Below are 18723 nucleotides of genomic sequence, written 5' to 3'. Positions count from 1 at the left end.
CAGTTCCTGACCTGTCAGCTCCATCTGGGTGAGCCAATTCCTTACAACGCATCCCTCTGGCTACATATATCACAGGTTCCGTTTCTGTGGAGAGAGAACTGTGACCAGTACTGGTAGAGCTGGGGTGTCCAACCTTAACTTCCGCCATGGGTGTCCCCAAGGAGGCCCAGCTCCAACTCGGGGGGCAGCACCGAGCTCCAAGGCGGGCAGTCTCATGTAGCCCACACCTACCCCATCCCCCTGACCCCCCCCCCCCCCGTCAACTTCCCAGCAGGAGGGAAGACACCCCCCGGGGCTGGCGGAGAGGACAAGGGCAGGAAGAGAACAGAGACCAAGAGCAGGTGACATGTTTATTGCAGGATGCCTTCTTCTGCTGCTGGGCTGGCTGGGAGCTCTACTGGGGGGCCCCTCACAAGCCCCAGTCCCAGAACAGATGGACATATTAACTTGGAATCCAAACCAGTTTCACATAAATAGAAGGAGGTTGGCAAACGAAAAAGAGAAAAGCAACAAACGAACGTGTAGTTATCCCACACTCGAGTGACAAAGGGGCAGCAGCGCCCTTATCCATGTCACCTCTTCTTATTCTGCTTCTACGTGGAAGCTTCCACTCGCTCTGGAAATCACCTTCGGATCCAACTCAGCAGCATGTAGCTGCCTCCCTGGCAGGCCCTGAGCCAGTCTCCTGGACTGGCTCGGAAGCCAAGAAAACCGAGATGGGTTCTTCTTCAAACAAACAAACAAAAACTGCTTCTGTGGTTCTTTGCACCCCAGTTCTGATGGGTGAACACTGTGTCCCCCTGACCCCAAACCAACCAAAAAAAAGCAAAAACACAAACAAACAAAACAATGAGCACAAGCCATGAGTCAGAATAGAAACATATTGCACATGGTTACAGGAGTCTTCCTGAGAGCCCAATTGCGGCAGGGACCCAAATACTGGCTTTCGATCCAACCAATCGCTTGCCTTTCAGTGGTTGTGACATATACCCATGCACGAGCCCACTCCCCAAGTCAGCTGGCATGAAGCAAATATTCCACATTTTTATCCTTCCCTATTAGCCAAACTCAAAGCCACGGCTGGGTTTAACCTCGTGCACCATTAAGCCCATGGTGGAGGGAGGTGGGGGTTGTTAGTGGTAAACCCTTGTCTACCCTTCAATCACTTTTTTCCTCTGGGTGGTTGTTGAAGTTCTACAGGTGAACACAGCATCCAAGACGTGGAATCTTCTGGAAGTGAGAGCCTGGAAACTGGCTTTCCCCAACCACATGCTTCTGAAAACGCATTTTCTGCTGTTACAAAGCTGGGTTCGAACCTACAGCTTGCATGCGACAGGCAGTGTGGCAATCTACCTTTTTCTTCTCCTAAGGAATTTTCAAGTATCATAAAATCCCTGATACAGTATGTAAACAAGATATCTTACTGAACAGAAAGCTAGGTCACTTCGGGAAGCAGCAGCGGGTGAAATATCTAAAAAGCCAAATAAGGTTTTAGATTTAACAACAAAAGCAAGACAACCACCCACCGTGCCTTAGAAGGCAGACGCTCAGGCAAAAACACACGCAGGCTCCTCTGTACGGAGCCAGGGAAAGAGCACCAAATTCGGCATCTGCCGGGGGTCCTGAGAACACGTCAGGCAGTCCCTCCTTGTTCAGTGTCACCGATGCCGGCAAGGAATAAAGTCTTTGATGCCAGACACCAGACATGCTCGTGGACTGACCGGTGTCCAGTCTCCTGGCCTCTTACCAGGTCTTTCTCACTCCACCGGGTCCCTCCTCCAGAGGACTGTGGCTGAGCCGTCCCCCTGCACCCCAGCTGCACATGTGGAAGACGTTTTCCAGAGGAATTCACTCGGGGGAGGGATGGCATTGACTATTTTGCTCTTTTGTTGGCTTTCATTAAAAAGAACATGAACCCTCTGTGTTCGAAGTCAGCGAGGCTCTGTGGGGACGGCTTCCCCGTTGCCTCACTCAGCTGAGCTCCCCTGAACTGTGTCCTCTTCCTCTGCCCAGGTGAGTTTCCAAGGCCTCCCTGTGGGGACCAAAGGTGCCCTATCTGTCGAAACAGCCTGTGGGGAACGCGTGGCTTCCACTGAAGTAGCTGCTTCCGTAGCTGGTGGTGAGGCAGTGCCTGGGCTCGGCTGTGATGGCCATCTGCATGCGGAGGGGCGCGGGGAGGGACACAGGGCACACATCCAGGGGCTGGAGGGTGGGGTACAGGGTGTGGAGGGATGAGCCGGATCCCCCAGAGAGCAGACTCCCGGAGCGGTGGGCCTGCAGCGAGTCCCGATAGGCCAAGCAGAGGTCCTGCACGGGGGTCTGGAACGAGGCCAGGCCCGGCGTCGCTGGCTGGCTGAGGCTGGGGTAGGCGGGCGGCTGGAACAGCACTTGGGTGGGGGCAGGGGCTGTGCTGGGCACCACTGCCAAGGCCTGGCTCTTGACTGCGACAGCGTCCTTGAAGACGTTGTCATAAGCTCTGAAAGGAGAGGACCTGGGTGAGACCTGAGGTCAAAAGCCATAGCAGCAGACCCCTGAGTGAGCCCCTAAGTGGAATTCGAGATCTGTGTGCTGTGACCCCACGGCCGCGCCCAGCCCATGCTCACTGCCCGCAGGGCCGTCACCGCTCTTCTCTGACAAAACTCAGACCTCAGACCAAGCCCGGATCTGCTTCCTACAGAAACCCCTTCTGGCCCCTGGAGACTAGCCTCGCTGTCCTCTAAGCTACTACACTGGCCCATCTCAGCAGTCAACCCCCCAGATGATAAATTCCGGGTTACCATCCGGCCCCTTGCTGAGCGCAAGCTCCAGGAGGGATAGCCCGGCAGCTGATGAGAAAAACCTCTGCCTTCGAGGCACCCCCGAACAGATCTCAAGCCAGCCACCCTTGGGGCCTACGTTTCACCTTCTGAAAAGGGGATCAACAGGTTTATTTCCATCTTTAAAAAACGCTTCCCATAAAGCTTCTTGAAATAACAATTCCATTAATCTAACAGAGACTCAGGTTAAGACTGGAGCACAGGGAGGCCTCGGATCTGAGAAGCTGGGCATCCCAGAAGCCACCACCACGGTGAAGAGGCAGGGCTGGTGGCTGCAAATCTGGGGGCACCTATCTGCATTCAGACCAGAAGATATGCTCTGGCTCTGAGCACCTTCGATAAACACAGATTTTAAAACAAGGTCCAGGGAGCAGGGTGGACGGCTTGGAAGAACAACACAAAGGCAGCCAGCTACCAGCAAAGCTTCCTTCACCAGGAGGCTGGGAGGCAGCTGTGGGTGGGGGAGGGGGCCTGGCCCCTTGGTGAGTGGGGCCAGCATCTAGCAAATGCTGCCACCTGTTGGGCGAAAGAGGAAAGGGGGTGCAGCTCAGGGGACTTCTCAGTTCTCTCTGTCTCCTCCCTGAGGTCACCACTGAACGCTTCCTCCTTCAATACCAGTTTCATAGCGATGGATCTATGCTGCCCTTACGCACCTTCTCTGATACACCCAGTATGTCCTCCCCAGTATTCCCACTGAGGCCTCTTATGTTAAGCCCCTCTGAGCTTAGCTGGCTAAGAGGTCAGCTTTGTGGCCACGTCTAAGGAAAGTAGCTTATCACGAGTGTAATCATTCAGTGTAACCATCCATAAGGCTGACTGATGTACCGGGGCTCAGAGCACACAGCCCAGACACTCAGAAGGGTATGCACACACAGTTTCTCTTTTCCCCCACCCCTTGACCTTAACATTGCAAACCCAGAGCTACCCAAAACAGGAAGGTTCACCTCTGCAAACCTCAATTCTATCAGTTGTCACCATGGCTCACTTTACGGGAGACACTGCCTAGGGGAGCCACCACAATCCTCTGACTCTGAGAAACTGTGTAACATGGGTCTCGAGGGCAAGTGCCTGGAAGTTCCAGAAACACGGAAAGATCAGGGGGTGGAACTTACACCAGGAGGATTTCAATGCACGTGCTGAGATGTTCTAGGGTGTAATTTGAGATCCTCTGTAGGTCTCTGGTCCAGTAGGGAGAAAGCTGAAGGCAGATCCTGGCAGCCCCAACGCAGGCCGCAGCAACCACAGAGGGCGGGAATTTGTAGAAAATATGATCTGAAAGAGAACCATGGCCGTCAGCACCACAGAACCTCGCTCTGGGCTCCCAGGGCCTCAATAAAAACCTGCTGAATGAGTGAACAGCCATAAGCATCTGATACTCAGAACTAAAGGTGAGGAACCTTCTCCCCCCTCAGCTCGACGGACCTATGACTGGCCAATCAAAACTACACGTATGTAAGGAATCCATGAGCTGTTTTGGTACACGGATACGACGTGAAATGAATCTTAGTGTCCTACTAACATGTCTGGCACCACGGGGAAGCCGGCCCTTCTCATGTGCAAAGGCCAACTCCTCAGAGGCCCAGGATTTTCACGAAGGACACTGGGGATGAGTGTGTCCTCGTTCTTATACTGCTTATCATTTCTGACAACTTCGGCATCGGCCTGTTAAAGTCAGAGTCAAGCAGGTGGCATTACGGTGACAGGAGCCGGCACAGAGCCAGACTCCTTCAATTCAAGTCTTAGCAATGACCTTGGGTAAGTTACTTCACCTCTTGAGCACCCGTGGAGGAAACAGATTTGTAAAACAAGAATAACAGAGTGATTTTCATGCGGAGTCACTGGGAAATTCCAATGACATCATATAACCCAAAGCACTAAAATAAGTGGCCTGGTTCACAGTATATGCTCCACTAATGCTTGATATCCTAATTGTTGATCTTGTTACTCGGAACCATTTTGGTTTGGGGCGGGTTATCAGGGGTGGTTGTATCAACAGTATTTCTGACCTGGTATTTTAAGATACCAAGATACTTGGATTTTAAGACAGTGGGACGAGTCAATTCAAATAATGTCCCCAAACAGGGTAACTTTATTGTTAAACATTATTACTAAAACTTACCCCTCCCCCACCCTACCTGTACAATGACAGCTCTTCTGGAATGACCTAAGACCTAATGATCATAAGAAAAATTAGCAGGTGATCAGTACATCAGTAGGGTGCCAGCCGCCGGTATCCAAGCTGCTATTTATCGTTACACAGTATCAGTAATGCTGGAAGACCCACTGCCCACCCCTTGTGGACCCCTGTGAAGTAGGAGAGTTCTGGGTGGATGGGCTCTCCTCAGTAAGGACTCCGTGCGTGGACATGCCTCTGTGTGGTTGGGAAAGGGGAACAGGTCCGGCCGTCGGGCCTCACCTTGCAGGGTGACCTCTAGGAAATAGTGGGCGTACTCCTTGAGGCACTCTTTGGTCTTGTGGGGGCAGGTGGCAGGCCAGCTGTGGCAGTGTTGATCCTTCTGGCTGACGGAGGCCAGGAGGTAGTAGTCCAGAAAATGGGCAGGCGTGGGCAGGCAGAGGTTCCAACTGAAGGCCTCCAGGAGCAGCAGCTCCGTGTTGAGCAGCTCCTTCTTGGTGAGGGTGAAGTTCTGGCCACTCAGGACCCTTGTACTGTTTATCTGCTCCAGCTTGGGGACGTGGTCTTCCCTATCCTCAAACTTACCTGCGAGAGAAGCAGAGGTTACTGGAAGACGGCACTTGCCTGCCCCAAGAGGTAAAGACCCACCTTCAAGTGCCTGGACAGTGCAGACATGGAGGACAGAAAGCTACCTACTGCCAAGGGACCAAGAACACAGATTCTGGATCTGACACACTAGGGCTTGGCTCCCCAAGCCATCACTTCCAGCTGCGTGATCGTGCCCAGGTGTCTCACCCTTTCCGTGCCTCGGCTGCCTCCTCTGTAAAATGGAAACTAAACCTCCTAAAGCTTGTCAGGGACAATGAGGATGTGCACACCACATGTTCAGGCCAGCACGTGGAACACAGGAGGTGCTCAGTGGCCATTAGCGACAGTAGCGAGGGCCTGGGAAATAACGGAGCCCTCTCTCCAATCCCGTCTGGCCCTCACTAGTTCAATCTCAGGTCAGGGGTCAGACAGCCAGAGTCAGAATGACCTTACAAATCTGACCCTGCCCCCCCCCCCATGTAGAAAAGCCCAACAATGGCTCCCCATCCCCTCAGCCCTGGGTTTAAGCCCTGTCAACAGGTTTTTAGCTTGGATTCCCTCAGAAACGGTTTGCTTCGGAGGTGAGCCTAGGAAAGACGGGTAGGTGGGGAATGTGGGAGAAGACAAGAAAGGGAGGAAAGGCAAAAAGGGAACATTATCTTGAAGTTATCCATACCCCCACCTTCACTGCAGCACGGACTACAATAGCCATGACAGGGAAATGACCCAAGTGTCCACTGACAGATGAGCAGGTAAAGATTTGGTCTTTATATACAACAGAATAATATTCAGCCTTATGAAGAAGGAAATCCTGCCATTTGCAACAACACGGATAAACCTTGAGGGTATTACGCTAAGTGAAAGAAACCAGGAAGAGAAAGACAAATAATGTATGATCTCACTTATATGTGGAATCTCAAACAGCTAGACCATAAACACAAAGAAGAGACTGGTGATTACCAGAGGCAGGGGTGGGGGAAACTTGTGAAGGTGTTCCAAAGGCAAAAACTTCCAGGGGCACCTGGGTGGCTCAGTCAGGTAAGCCTCTGCCTTCAGGTCAGATCATGATCTCAGGGTCCTGGGACGGAGCCCCGCATCAGGCTCCCTGCTCGGTGGGAAGGCCTGCTTTCCCCTCTCCCTCTGCTGCTCCCGGGGCTTGTGCTCTCTCGCACATGTTCTCTCTCTCAAATAAGTAAAATCTTTTTTAAAAAAATTCTCATCACTAGAAAAAAAACTGTATGTGAGGTGACAGATGTTAACTAAACTTACTTTGGGGATCACTGCACAATACATACATAGATCAACTGGTTTTTATTATTTTATTTTATTATTTTATTATTACACAGTTTCACGCGTGTAATAATAACTGTGTAATAATACAACGATGTGCTCGCTTCAGCGGCACATATACTAGACTAATACAACGTTAAATGTCAATTATATCTTAGAGAAAATGGGTGTGGGTGTGACATTATGGACTTCCTCCTTCCTCCCTTGGAGTGCCATGCTGGGAGTGCAGGTCTAGCCTGCTGGAGGTGGGGAGACCACGAGGAGAACAGAGGTACCCAGGCAACAGCCAGTACCACCTCTCAGACACACAAATGAGCCCTTCCAGCCGCGTCCCTCCGGGGCTGGATGAATGAGCGCGGATGAAACTGGCAGAGGAAACGCCAGGCATGCAACCCACATCACTGCTGTGTAGATCGCCGAGTGTGGGCACGATCTGTTTGGCAGGAACAGATAACTGCGATATATTCCTATCAAATGGCAGCGGCAAAAAGATGTGAAACCCCCCCCACACAGGCACGTCACACAGCTCAGAAGGTACTGAAGGAACCGAAGGAACCATGAATAAATACCGGAAGGTCCTGGAAACAAACGGCATGAAACAGAGCTGCATGGGGCTAGACACAAACACACATTAAACACGAGCCTCAGCGACCCCATTCCAGGGTCAAGGGAACCGAGGTGTTTACACAGCAATCCTGGCACTCTGCAGGGGCGGGGAGCTCCAGGGGCGGCCTGCACGGTGGGAGGCTCTGCAGGTGGGGCCGCCACGGGCCTCCCAGCCTTAACCCATCCGGCCCTGCAGAAACCACACACACCTGGCTGTGGCTCCGTCCGTGCCCTTCTCTGAAGCACCCCCCACCCCCAACCCCGGTGGCCCACCAGCCTTCATCTACACAGCCCCCTGCCTGGGGCACCCTTCCCCTTCCCCTCTTCGCTCTGCCAACCTCTCTCCCTGTCCTTCACCCACATCCCTGCCCCTTGGAAGCCTTCCCTGACCACAGTCCCCGTCCCACCTGACCCTCACAACACAGTGACTCCCGAGCCTGGCCTCAGCGTGGTCGCCTGTGGCCTCTGAGCCCAAGCTGACTGCAGACAGAACAGCTGAGTGAGTGTCAGGAGAGACGGGGCAGCCTGCTGAGCTCAGAAAGCACGCGTCTGTCTGCGCCGATTAAAAGCACGACAAACCATCTACACACCTGTGCACCACAGTGAGCTCCTCGTGATCCAGTTCCCATCAGATTTCCACCCTTCTCAGGAGAGAGAAGCGAGGAACCACTTCAGGCTGCCTTACAGCAGATATAATGCACATCTCAGGCAGACCTCAAAAAATGTCCCTGAGAAATGAAACACGGCCTCTGGGAAGCAAGCATCTCTGTCTTCTCAGAGAGCCGTAAGGAGGCCACTACGCAGGCAAAGACGGTGTGACACAAAGCCTGGTTTCTGCCGGGCAGGAGCAGAGACGGCAGAGTGGCCCCTCCACAGCTGACCACAAGCCCAGACTTTCTCCTTCCGGAGCTCTAATGTCAGGACCCAAGCCTGGCGGGGTGCCACCTTCAGGGCGCACACCTTCCCCTGTCCTGCACACAAGGGCAACTCAAGCAGGAACAGCAAGGTCAATGCTGCCCAAGGGGCAAGAGCCGCTTGTATGGCTGGAAATCCTGGGGTGGGGCCTGGCTGACGAGGCCTTGCCAGCCCCCTACAGCCCCCTACACCCTCCCTAAGCAGGGGACCCTTCCTCCAGCTGGGAGTACTCACCCCTCACTCACCCTATCATGCGTTCTCCGGTTCCGAGGCCACCGGATGTCATCAAGGCACTTCTCATGCTCAGACTACTTAGTATCAACTAGTAATATTAATGACTAGCACCTAACCAATAGGTCATTAAATAGGTTGAAGCCCGTGAGGACAAGAATCTCGTGTGACCCATCTGCAGTTTGTCCTCAGGTCCCAGCACACTGCCTGGTACGTAGTAACTGCCCCATGAATATTCGTTGAAAAGATGAATGGTATTCTCTTAATAGCTGAATTTTAGGCCATCTTAATTGTCCTCTGATTCTCTCAGATTACCTGCATCCCCTAAGTTTTTTCTCCAATGAGCCTATCTTTGTGCAATTTAAAAAGAAAGAAAATATTTTTGCAAAATTGTGATGTTTTCCCTGAACCTTGTGCTGAACTAAGCCAACTCTGTTCACAGATACTCAGGAGATACAAGGACTCATTTCTTCCCCAGAGCAGAGGGTGGCACCGTGAAGGTCATAGCCCCAGCAAAAGCGTGTATCAACCTGGGGGTGGTGCTAAGACCCTCGCCCAGCAATCTGCTCTGACCGGCAGCTGTGCTCAATGAGATTAGTTTCCTGCCTGCCCTCAGAGCTTTTCAAACCTTTCAGAGCTCTGCCTTTTCCCTCGTCACCAGGCCCTAAAGGATTACCCTCCAGTGGAAGGGGCCATGGATTACTAAGGCATCTGAATTCACCTGCTCCCCAGGCTGGAGAAGCTGCTGCAGGCCAGGGCCAAGCAGAGCAGGGTCTGAATCCTCAGTGAGTTTGCTCTGGACCTGACATTTGTCAGAGCAAAAGCTCAGAGAACTTCGCTGCACATCTAGCAGTGACCTCGTAGTTCCTGCTCTTCGCGGCTGGCCGGCAGACCCCAGCTGAGCAGCTACTCCCCAACAGGAGACAGTTCGTGGCCAGAAAAGATTTTATGAGTTTCCTGGTGCCGCACGTGCCTGGCGGACATTGCCTCCCCTCCTCCCACGACGAGAGCGCAAGAGCGCGCCAGCCCTTTGTCCCGGGTGCCTCGGCCACTGAGCGCGGCCACTCAGCCGCTTCTCCTTATCGACAAAATGCATTGACACCAAATGCCTGGAACTCTTTAGGCAGGTCCCACGGGACGTGTGAGGGACAAACGTCTTGAGTCTTTCCAAGTCAGATCAGAGCCACACACTCACAGACTATGACTCCTTCAACGTGCGTTGTATTTGGAAAACGTTCAAATCCACAGGAAAGATGAAATGATGTTAACAATGAACACAAATGGCCCTTTAGCCAGATTTACCAAGTGCTGACTCTGAGTCACATTTGAGGGGTGTGTGTGTGTGTGTGTGTGTATACACACACACTGGTTTTGCGGGAGGGACCATTTCTAGCCAAGCTGCAGACGTGACATGCCACCCCTGGACAGCATCCATGCCTGACGTCATTTTCCTACATAATCATAACGTTATTACCAACCCTACAAACATCAGCATTAATGCAGTAACATTTTCTTTCCTTTCTCTCTCTTTTTTTTTTTTTTTTTTTTGAAGTAGGCCCCACACCCAACAGGGAGCTGAAACGCACCATCCATCCTCCACCGAGAGTTGCAGGCTCCTGGCTGAGTAGCCAGGTGCCTCTGCAACAGCATTTTCTCATACTCGATCCACATCTGACTTTCCCCCAACAGTCCCCAAAATGCCTTTTGGAACTTTTTGTTTTTCTGGATCCAGATTCGACAAGGCTCACACATGGTGCCTGTTACATCTGTTTAGTTCCATGCTTTGCTCTTCATGGCACTGACTCTGGGTGAATCTGCACCCATTTTCTTCTCAAATGTCCAAGTTCTGGGGATGCCTGCCTGGCTCAGTGGTGGAGCACGCAAGTCTTGACCCCAGGGTTGAGTTCAAGCTCCGCGTCGGGCCTAGAGCTTACTTAAAAAAAAAGAAAGAAAAAAGAAAAATTACGCCCCATATTCTGGACTGTCTCCTCAGCACCCAACAGGTTGGGTAAGGAAACTACAGAGGCCATGTTCTGTCGCTTCTTACCGGATCCCATCAGGAGTTACATCATGTCAGTTTGTCCCAGCAATAGCGATGCCACATTAGATCACTTGGTTAAGGTGGTGGGGACACCAGATCTCTCCATTTTAAAGGTACCATTTTCCTGTGAAATTAGTAAGGAATCTGTGAGGTGGCACCATCAGACTCCGTGAATATCCTGTCCTCCAACAACCTAACTCAATCAATGCTTTGGCATTCACAAATGAGTCTTTCCTGAACAAATTACATTGGAGTTGAAAAAGTATTTTTTAACAAAAGATTTTATTTATTTGACAGAGAGTGACCGAGAGAGGAAACACAAGCAGGGAGAGTAGGAGAGGGAGAAGCACATCTCCCCGGGGAAGGAAGCCTGGGATCATGACCTGAGCAGAAGGCAGAAGCTTAAGGACTGAGCCACCCCAATACCCCCGAAAAAGAATTTTTAACAATTCTATCACTCTATCTACATTTTACTTTCTTTTTAAAAAAAAAAAAAGATTTTATCTGTTTATTTATTGAACAGAGAGAGGGAAAACAGGCACGGGGAGTGCGAGAGGTAGCCTGATACAGGCCCGAGCTCAATCCCAGGACTCTGGGATCATGACCCAAGCTGAAGGCAGATGCCTGATGACTGAGCCACCCAGACGCCCCATCTACATTTTTCTTTTTGGATGGTCACACCACCCAAATTTGAGCAGGGGGAACCTTATCGACATACTTTTAAAGACTTCTTTTTTTTTAAATCCTAAAATTCCCCAAGCACTCACCCTGGGTCTGGAGCTCAGGCAGAGAAGCACGTGAGCCCTCAGTGCAGCGGAACCTGTGAAGAATGCTGTTGAGAGCCCTCTGCACACCTGGCTGACGGTTCCTCCCGCTTCTCCGGGGGCTGGTGCACAACCTGGAAGGCCGCAGCCAGTCCACGCAGGTCACACAATTACCGTGCTGATCACAGTGAGTCTAGCCAAGTGGCCTAATCAACCACAGAGGCAAGACAGCTGTCAATTCAGCAAGCCTCCAAAGGGACCCTCACAGGCCAGCTTTTCATGCCCCCCCCCTTTTTAAAAAAAGATTTTGTTTTATTTATTTGTCAAAGAGAGAGAGCGGGCACAAGAAGGCAGAGGCAGAGAGAGAAGCAGGCTCCCTGCTGAGCAAGGAGCCCGACATGGGACTTGATCCCAGGACTCTGGGATCATGACCTAAGCGGAAGGCAGTGGCTTAACTGAATGAACCACCCAGGCGTCCCATCCTTTTTTTTTTTAATAGCATTTTTGCTTGTTGTGTTAAAATGCACATAACATAAAATTTACCATTTTAACCATCACAGTTCAGCAGTCTTCCGGACATTCACACTGTTGTGCAACCAATCACCAGAACGCCTTTCATCTTGCAAAACTGAAACTGTATCCCCATGAAACAGTAACTCACTGTCCCTGCTCCCCCCTCCCCTGGTAACCACCATTCTATTTTCTGTCTCTATGAACTGACTCCTCCAAAGCCTGGCTTTTCTTCTTCCACCCAAGGTCCTAGCAAACAAGCCTCAAGCTGGGCAAACAGAATTCCTGACTTTTCTGAATGAGGGCCAAGAGACACAGTATTTTTAATAGCTGAAAGAATGTTTTATTTTGGAAAATTTTAAATATACCAAAAAGAGAGAAATGTTATAATGAACCCCCAAGAAGATGTTACCTACCTCCAACAATCATCAACATTTCGACGCCCTTTAGAAAAATTCCAATATGAAACAGTGCACGTGCAGAGTAGAATTCTGTAAAACGTCAGTGGGGCGCCATCTGTGATATCCAGGCATAGGGCTGCTCATCCATGACTAAGCAGGTGGCTTTACACACTGCTCCCTGTGAACCCCCCGTCCCGCCCCAGTCAGTCCTTCAGGTCCAGCAAGATGCTGGATGGCTCAATGGGATAAGCCTCTGCCTTTGGCTTGGGTCATGATCCTGGTATTGAGCCCTGCCTGCATTGGGCTCCAGCTCTCCATCAGGCTCTCTGCTTCCCCCTTCCCCTCTGCCTGCCTCTCTGCCTACTTGTGATCTCTCTCTCTGTGTCAAATAAATAAGATTTAAAAAAAAAAAAAAAAAAAAAAAGGATGCCCGTCTACAGACTCAATTAGGAGCTAGACCTAGGTTCCAATCTGAGGTCAGTTCTTGGCTAAGGAGAACCAGGTTTTAAACAGCTGGACCCCCTTCCTACCTAAAGAAATGCAGTTCTTCTCTCTCTCTCTCTTTTTTTTTTTTTAAAGATTTTATTTATTTGACAGAGAGAGTGCAGACAAGCAGGGGAGGGTAGAGTCTGGAGCAGCGGGCTCCCCGCCTAGTAGGGAGCCCCATGTGGGGCAGGATCCCAGGATCACGACTTGAGCCAAAGGCAGACCCTCAACAACCGAGCCACCCAGGTGCCCCTAAAAATATTTTTAAAAATAGGCTTCACACCTAGCATGGAGCCCAAAGGAGGGCTTGAACTCACGACCCCGAGATCAAGACCTGAGCTGAGATCAAGATTCAAACGCGTAAGGGACTAAAGCACCCTGACATCCTAAACTGCATGCTTTTAAAAACAGGCAAAGCTACTATTCCCCAAGAAGGGCCACTCTCCTATTTTAAAGCCCCCCCACCTTGTCATCTGAGAACGAGAACAAAATCGGGCTAGGAAATGAGACCCCCATGGCTATCCCACACCCCTCAGAAGCCCTCTGTCCTACTCTGTAGGGTGCTAACGTTAAGGGATAAAGAACCACTCCAGAGGCTTCCCAGTCTCACCTGGCCCTCTGGGTGGGCCCAACAGCTTCGGAGGTGACTGGGAAGGGCTGGGCAGTAGAGGTAGCAGAAGCCCAAGGGGAAGCTTTCCCCGGTGCCCAGGGGTAGAAGGACAGGCCCATGAATTCCCGGGCAGGACCAAGCTGAATGCAGACCTTTTGGCTGTTAGTTCTTTCTTCCACAGATTCTTCCTTCCTATGAGGGCAAAGAAGTGGCCACCAGAAGGGGCAAATATTTAATGTGAGCTTAGAATATTTAATGTGAGCTGAGAATATTTAATGAAAGCAGAGAATTCTGTGGCCAGAGAGAGCCCAGGTTTTGAAGAAGGCCCTGACTGAAAACAGGTTGGGAATGCCCTCCCTAAAAGTCTCCTAAGTTCAGGCTCAGGTGCCAGTTTTCCATCCTTGCCCCCATAATACAGATACAACTGGTGTGATCATCAGGAAACCCAGACCGCCAACAGTGGTAGTAGGCAGGCTTGGGACAGCACGGGCACGGTGACTGGCTCTAGGCCTCGGGCATAGACAGCACCCATAAATGGCAGCAGCTGCTGCTCTGTAAGTTACAGAACATGGTATTCATCCTTTGCGCCCCAAATCTGCAATCTTCTTCTAAAGTCCTGAAAGGTACAGATGAACCAAATTTGGTAGGCAGCGCTACAAGAGATTTTCTTTTTTCTTTTTAAGATTTTTTTTTTTTTTTTTTGACAGAGACAGTGAAAGAGGGAACACAAGAAGGGGGAGTGGCAGAGGGAGAAGCAGGCTCCCCACTGAGCAGGGAGCCCAATGCTGGGTTTGATCCCAGGACTCTGGGATCATGACCTGAGCCAAAGGCAGACACCGGTGCCCCAAGCCATATTCTTACAGGCTCTGAGAAAGGGGAAAAATAAACTCAATAAAAGGTCCCCTCCAACAACCCTCCCCCACCCCGGCTGCCGATACCACTGGCCCAGCTGTGTTGGACGTAGATTGGCTCCAGCCTCTTTCCCCTGGACTGTGACCCTGAACTCCACTCTGGGGCTGGAAGTTCCAAGGTTCAGAGAGGGAGGCAAAGGGGACTCTAGGGCCCACAGCCTTTCCCAGATGGGTCCTCCCTACAGGGGCAGGAATTCCCAGTCACTGAGCTGGCCAGCAAGAGGCAGAATGCGCACGCACCAGGGTCTGAGCTCTGGGAGCACAGGGACCGCCGCGTTTGGTTCTCTGCTGTAAGCCTGGTTCCACCACATCAAGAAACATAGGCAGCCGCTGGGGAGGGCCAGTCTCCCAGTGCATTCCAGTAGTAAGCCTGGGGGCTGGGAGTGTCTTCCACTTGGAATCAGGAACTCAGAAGGACCGAGTCCATTGTTCCCACCACCCAGCTGGTCAGTGACAGAGGAAAATTGGAAATCTGGTTATCTGATCCAGGAGGGCAGGGCTCCTGTGAGTCTCCTAAGAACATCACAGCACCCCTTCACCCAGCACAGCATCCCGCAGAAACTTAATACAGATTTATTTATTTTTTTTTTTAGTTTTTAAAAAAGGTTTTATTTATTTATTTGACAGAGAGAGACAGTGAGAAAGGGAACACAACCAGGCGGAGTGGGAGAGAGAGAAGCAGGCTTCCTGCCAAGCAGAGAGCCTGATGTGGGGTTTGACCACAAGACCCTGGGATCATGACCTGAGCCGAAGGCAGATGCTTAATGACTGAGTCATCTGGGTGCCCCCAAATTTATTTCCTTAAATAATGAATAAATGGCTCCACAGTCCAGAGCATCTCGCAGTCACGGGGTCCCCGCTATCCCAGGAAGTCTCCACGGCTCTCTGGGTGCATGGTGGATGCGGGCAGGAGGCCAGCTGTGCCCTGCCCTCTCCCCAGCTAAAGGCCCTGTTTGCACAACCACTCTCGTCTTCATCCCCCCTCTGCTTTAGTTAGCACTCCGATCCCAGAGCCTTTCCATGGAAGATGTGTACGCTCCACAGGACCCACTCTCCTCTTCCAATGACAGGACTGATGTGGAAGAGCACGTCTCTGCGGGGGACACTTTCTGTAATAAGGGACCATACCCCGACCCAGCCACCCAAACCAGCTTTTCCACTAAAAAAATTCCTTGGCTTTCTGTAGTTACTGGAGGCCAGAAGGGGGCTTCATACTTGTCTCCCTCAGGGACACCGTTCATAGGTCCGGCAGGCACCGTCTTTCTCAGGAGCCACGGGAGACAGACTTTGAGCAAAGTGACTGATGGAGAAGCCAGGAAACTGCTCTGAGGACAGATCCCTCTCAAAGGCTGTTTTGCTTGGCGGAGCAGCAGAGAGGGCATGATGATGACTCTTATGGTGACTTCCCCGGCTTCTACAGAGGCCCAGCCACTCGCAAAGTCTCAACATCTTGGCCCCTGTGACGGGCATAACTGACGTGAGAGCTCAGTGTTCTGGAATGGTGCCCGGCGCCCCACCAACACCGGTCCTTGCTATCGGTGCACTTCTGTCGATTCGGGGCCAACTGTGCAATTGTAGTCACAGGGACAATGACAGGTTGGTTTCTGGACAGGGTCTGATAAAGGGGGGAGAAAAAGCCAGGGATGGAGCAGAAAAACCCTCCAGCTAAAGGGAGGCATCTGTGAAGCCGACAGCAGGGGCGGGCAGCAGGGAGTGTCCCCTCCCCCTTGACCTGCTGCAGAGATCTGGAGGTTAGGAAATGTCCTGGAGAAAAACCCTCTGGTCTCTGGGGCCAGCTGGGGAGACCTGGCATGAAGGTGCACCTGGGACCAGGCTTGGGTGAGTTTCATCCTTGCTCAGGAGGCAAAGAAAGATCCTTACAGTGGCTGACAGCCCCAGGGAGACTGTGAGTAGCAGCAATGTCTACAGTCCCTGTCCCTGAAGAGGACTCATTCCACACGGATATGTGTCCCAGGCACCGAGCCTCAGAGACAATGGAGCACACAACAGACCTGGCCCCGTCCACAAGCTGCTTTACATTGTGTCCCTCCTCTCAGCACCTGTCTCCCTCCTCCCCCAGAGCAGACTGCTCCACCCACGGCTGCATCTCCAGTCTGCACAGAGCAGGGCTCAAATACCGGCAGGATGAATGAATGAGCAAACCAAGGAAGGAATGACAGCACATTTCTGACCGGCTGAGGCAATTCCCGAGTCCTACTTTGGAACCACAGACAAGAGGGGAGGTTGTGGGTGGTTGTTCTCTTCAGGAGGAAATCGTAAAAAGGGCCTCCCAGGTCAGAGGTGGCATGTGGCCAGCTGGGTCACACACTGGCTTCCTGTCAGGCTGCGAGGACTTCCCTGTCTCAGAACGGAGCCACGGGTACAATGGTGTCACACAGTGGCTCTGGCAATTCCTGGGCTCCTTTGTACTCTGGTTCACGAATTATTTCCCTGACTACTTAAGAGCCGGGGTGGCAGGGGGAGAGGCCCCTTGTCAGGGACACAACTGGCACCTGGGGCCGCGGCTGAGCAAGGGCTTCCTGCAGAGGGACGGCGTTCTCTTCTCTCCAGTAACAGAGGTCGCTGCTCCGCGGAATGCACCCCACCAGCTCGCAGGGGGCCGATCGGGACCAGGCCTGATGGCGCTGTGGCTGCAGGGAGAGCCAGGAGCGAGTCCTCCTGGCCTGCAGGGCTAGAGGTGTGGACATCAGGGGTCCCGGCACCTCCGCTGGAGCAGGGGAAAGGAGGAGGGGAGGCCACGTCGGCCACGTCTCTCTCTCCAGGCTAGAAGGGGAGCGGCTTCCAGCCAAGAGACCTGGTCCTGAAGACCGAGGAGTTCACCCTGGTCAGCCAACACGTGGGTCCGCAGGCTCCACAAAGAGCCAGGAGTCTCCTAGCAAACCTCGCCACCTGCTGGCCTGTCTTCCCGGGGCGGCCATGGAAGGGAGCCATCCAGCTAGCTATAGGACAAAGGCGGCTGTTGTGTGTGGTGGCTGAAAGCAAGGACTCGGGGAGATGCCCGTACCCTCGGGCAAGTCACCTAACCACCAACGGTCTATTTTATAAGATTGTTCTGAGGATCAAATGAGTAAACCCGTGCAAAGAACTCAAAACCCTGCCTGGCATATAAACAAGTATTACCCTTCCCTGATCACTGGGGCCAGGATCTGCCCTCCACCCCCAAATTTTGATTACAGAAAAAAATAATGTAGTGAATTTGCAAGTAATTTATTTTATTATATTTTTTTAATTAAGTAGGCTCCACACCCAACACGGGGCTCAGACTCACGACTCAGATCAACAGTTGCAAGCTCCACCAACTTAGCCAGCCCCTTATTTTAATCTTGATTGTTTTCACTATTTTCTAATTTTCTACAAAGAAGAAATATCACTCTCCCACTGGAAAAAAAAAAAAAGTTTAAAATTCTCAGAGGATGCCACTGATGGGACCATAGAAGCCAGAAGCAGCAGAATAACTGCCAAAGAAGGTTCCAGAACATGATTCTGCCTTAGTCCAAGACTATCTCAGTGTGAATCTGCTTTACAAATGCCCACAGTTTCCTAGAAGAGTTCCAGGAACCCCAACATGTCGGTGACAAAGAAGACACTTTTCCTGTCTAGACACTGACATGCCTGTAATTAAACACTCAGGAGGAAGAGGCAACAGATACTTCTTTAAGACAATCTTGAAAATCCAGGCAAACACAACTAACATAAAAATCACCTTGGGACACCTGGGGGGCTCAGTCAGTTAAGTGTCAGCCTTCGACTCAGGTCATGATCCCAGGGTCCTGGGATCGAGCCCCGCATCGGGCTCTGCTCAGCAGGGAGCCTGCTTCTCTTCCTCTCTCTCTGCCTAACTCTCTGCCTACTTGTGATCTCTGTCTGTCAAATAAATAAATAAAATCTTAAGAAAAAAATCATCTCTAATCTCCCCACCCAAGGGTATAATGGGCTGAGTCTGAAAGTTTTAAAACAAGTGGACATTGCCCTGCTAGTAGGACTCTGAGTCACGCTGACTAGGTGGTGGTGGTGGTGGGGGTTCCCAGCAAAGCGCAGGCTGCTGGGACCAGCAGAGCAAAAGCTCTGGAAACTCAGCGGTGGCTCTACCAGTGGGGAGTGGCCCAATGAGTAAGAACCCCATAGGTCTGCCTCTTCACTTCAGCATTAACAGGAGAATATTTAAATGCAATCCTGGATGTAACAGGCGACAAGGTATGGTAAGACACATCCAGAGAGGGTTGAAGTTTAAAGTAAACGAGAAGAAAGACACTCAGCTCCCAGCAGCCAAGCTGCAGGTAAATGTGGAAGATCAGACAGGCACCTGACGTCAATCTTGGTCCTTTTCCCTCTAAGACGTAGGCCAGGCTATTCTCCTGAAAGTAAAGACACTTAGATCTTCTTAGAAGGGCCACTGGCT

The 18723-nt window shown here is 51.6% G+C and overlaps 1 protein-coding gene across 6 annotated transcripts in view; it reads right to left on the bottom strand.

The window, feature by feature from the left end:
- Nucleotides 1–336: 336 nt before the first annotated feature.
- Nucleotides 337–18723, bottom strand: part of CCNJL (cyclin J like) — a 55741-nt gene continuing 37354 nt past the window's right edge. For 4 of the 6 annotated variants that reach the window (XM_045075640.1, XM_045075642.1, XM_004737691.3 and 1 more), the window contains 3 exons: nucleotides 5233–5535; nucleotides 3929–4088; nucleotides 337–2476 (listed from right to left, as the gene is read on the bottom strand). In XM_045075640.1, the coding sequence (XP_044931575.1) occupies nucleotides 2053–2476; nucleotides 3929–4088; nucleotides 5233–5535 (887 nt within the window). In that variant the 3' untranslated portion in view covers nucleotides 337–2052. Of the gene's footprint in view, nucleotides 2477–3928; nucleotides 4089–5232; nucleotides 5536–10166; nucleotides 10597–10627; nucleotides 10733–18723 lie in introns of those variants that run through there. The other 2 variants (XM_004737695.3, XM_045075643.1) reach the window with 2 other exon arrangements.

The sequence above is a fragment of the Mustela putorius genome, unplaced genomic scaffold (genome assembly GCF_011764305.1).
Source record: "Mustela putorius furo isolate JIRA1106 unplaced genomic scaffold, ASM1176430v1.1 tig00000145_pilon_pilon_pilon, whole genome shotgun sequence".
Lineage (NCBI taxonomy): Eukaryota > Metazoa > Chordata > Mammalia > Carnivora > Mustelidae > Mustela > Mustela putorius.
This window is presented reverse-complemented; position numbering and strand designations above follow the sequence as displayed.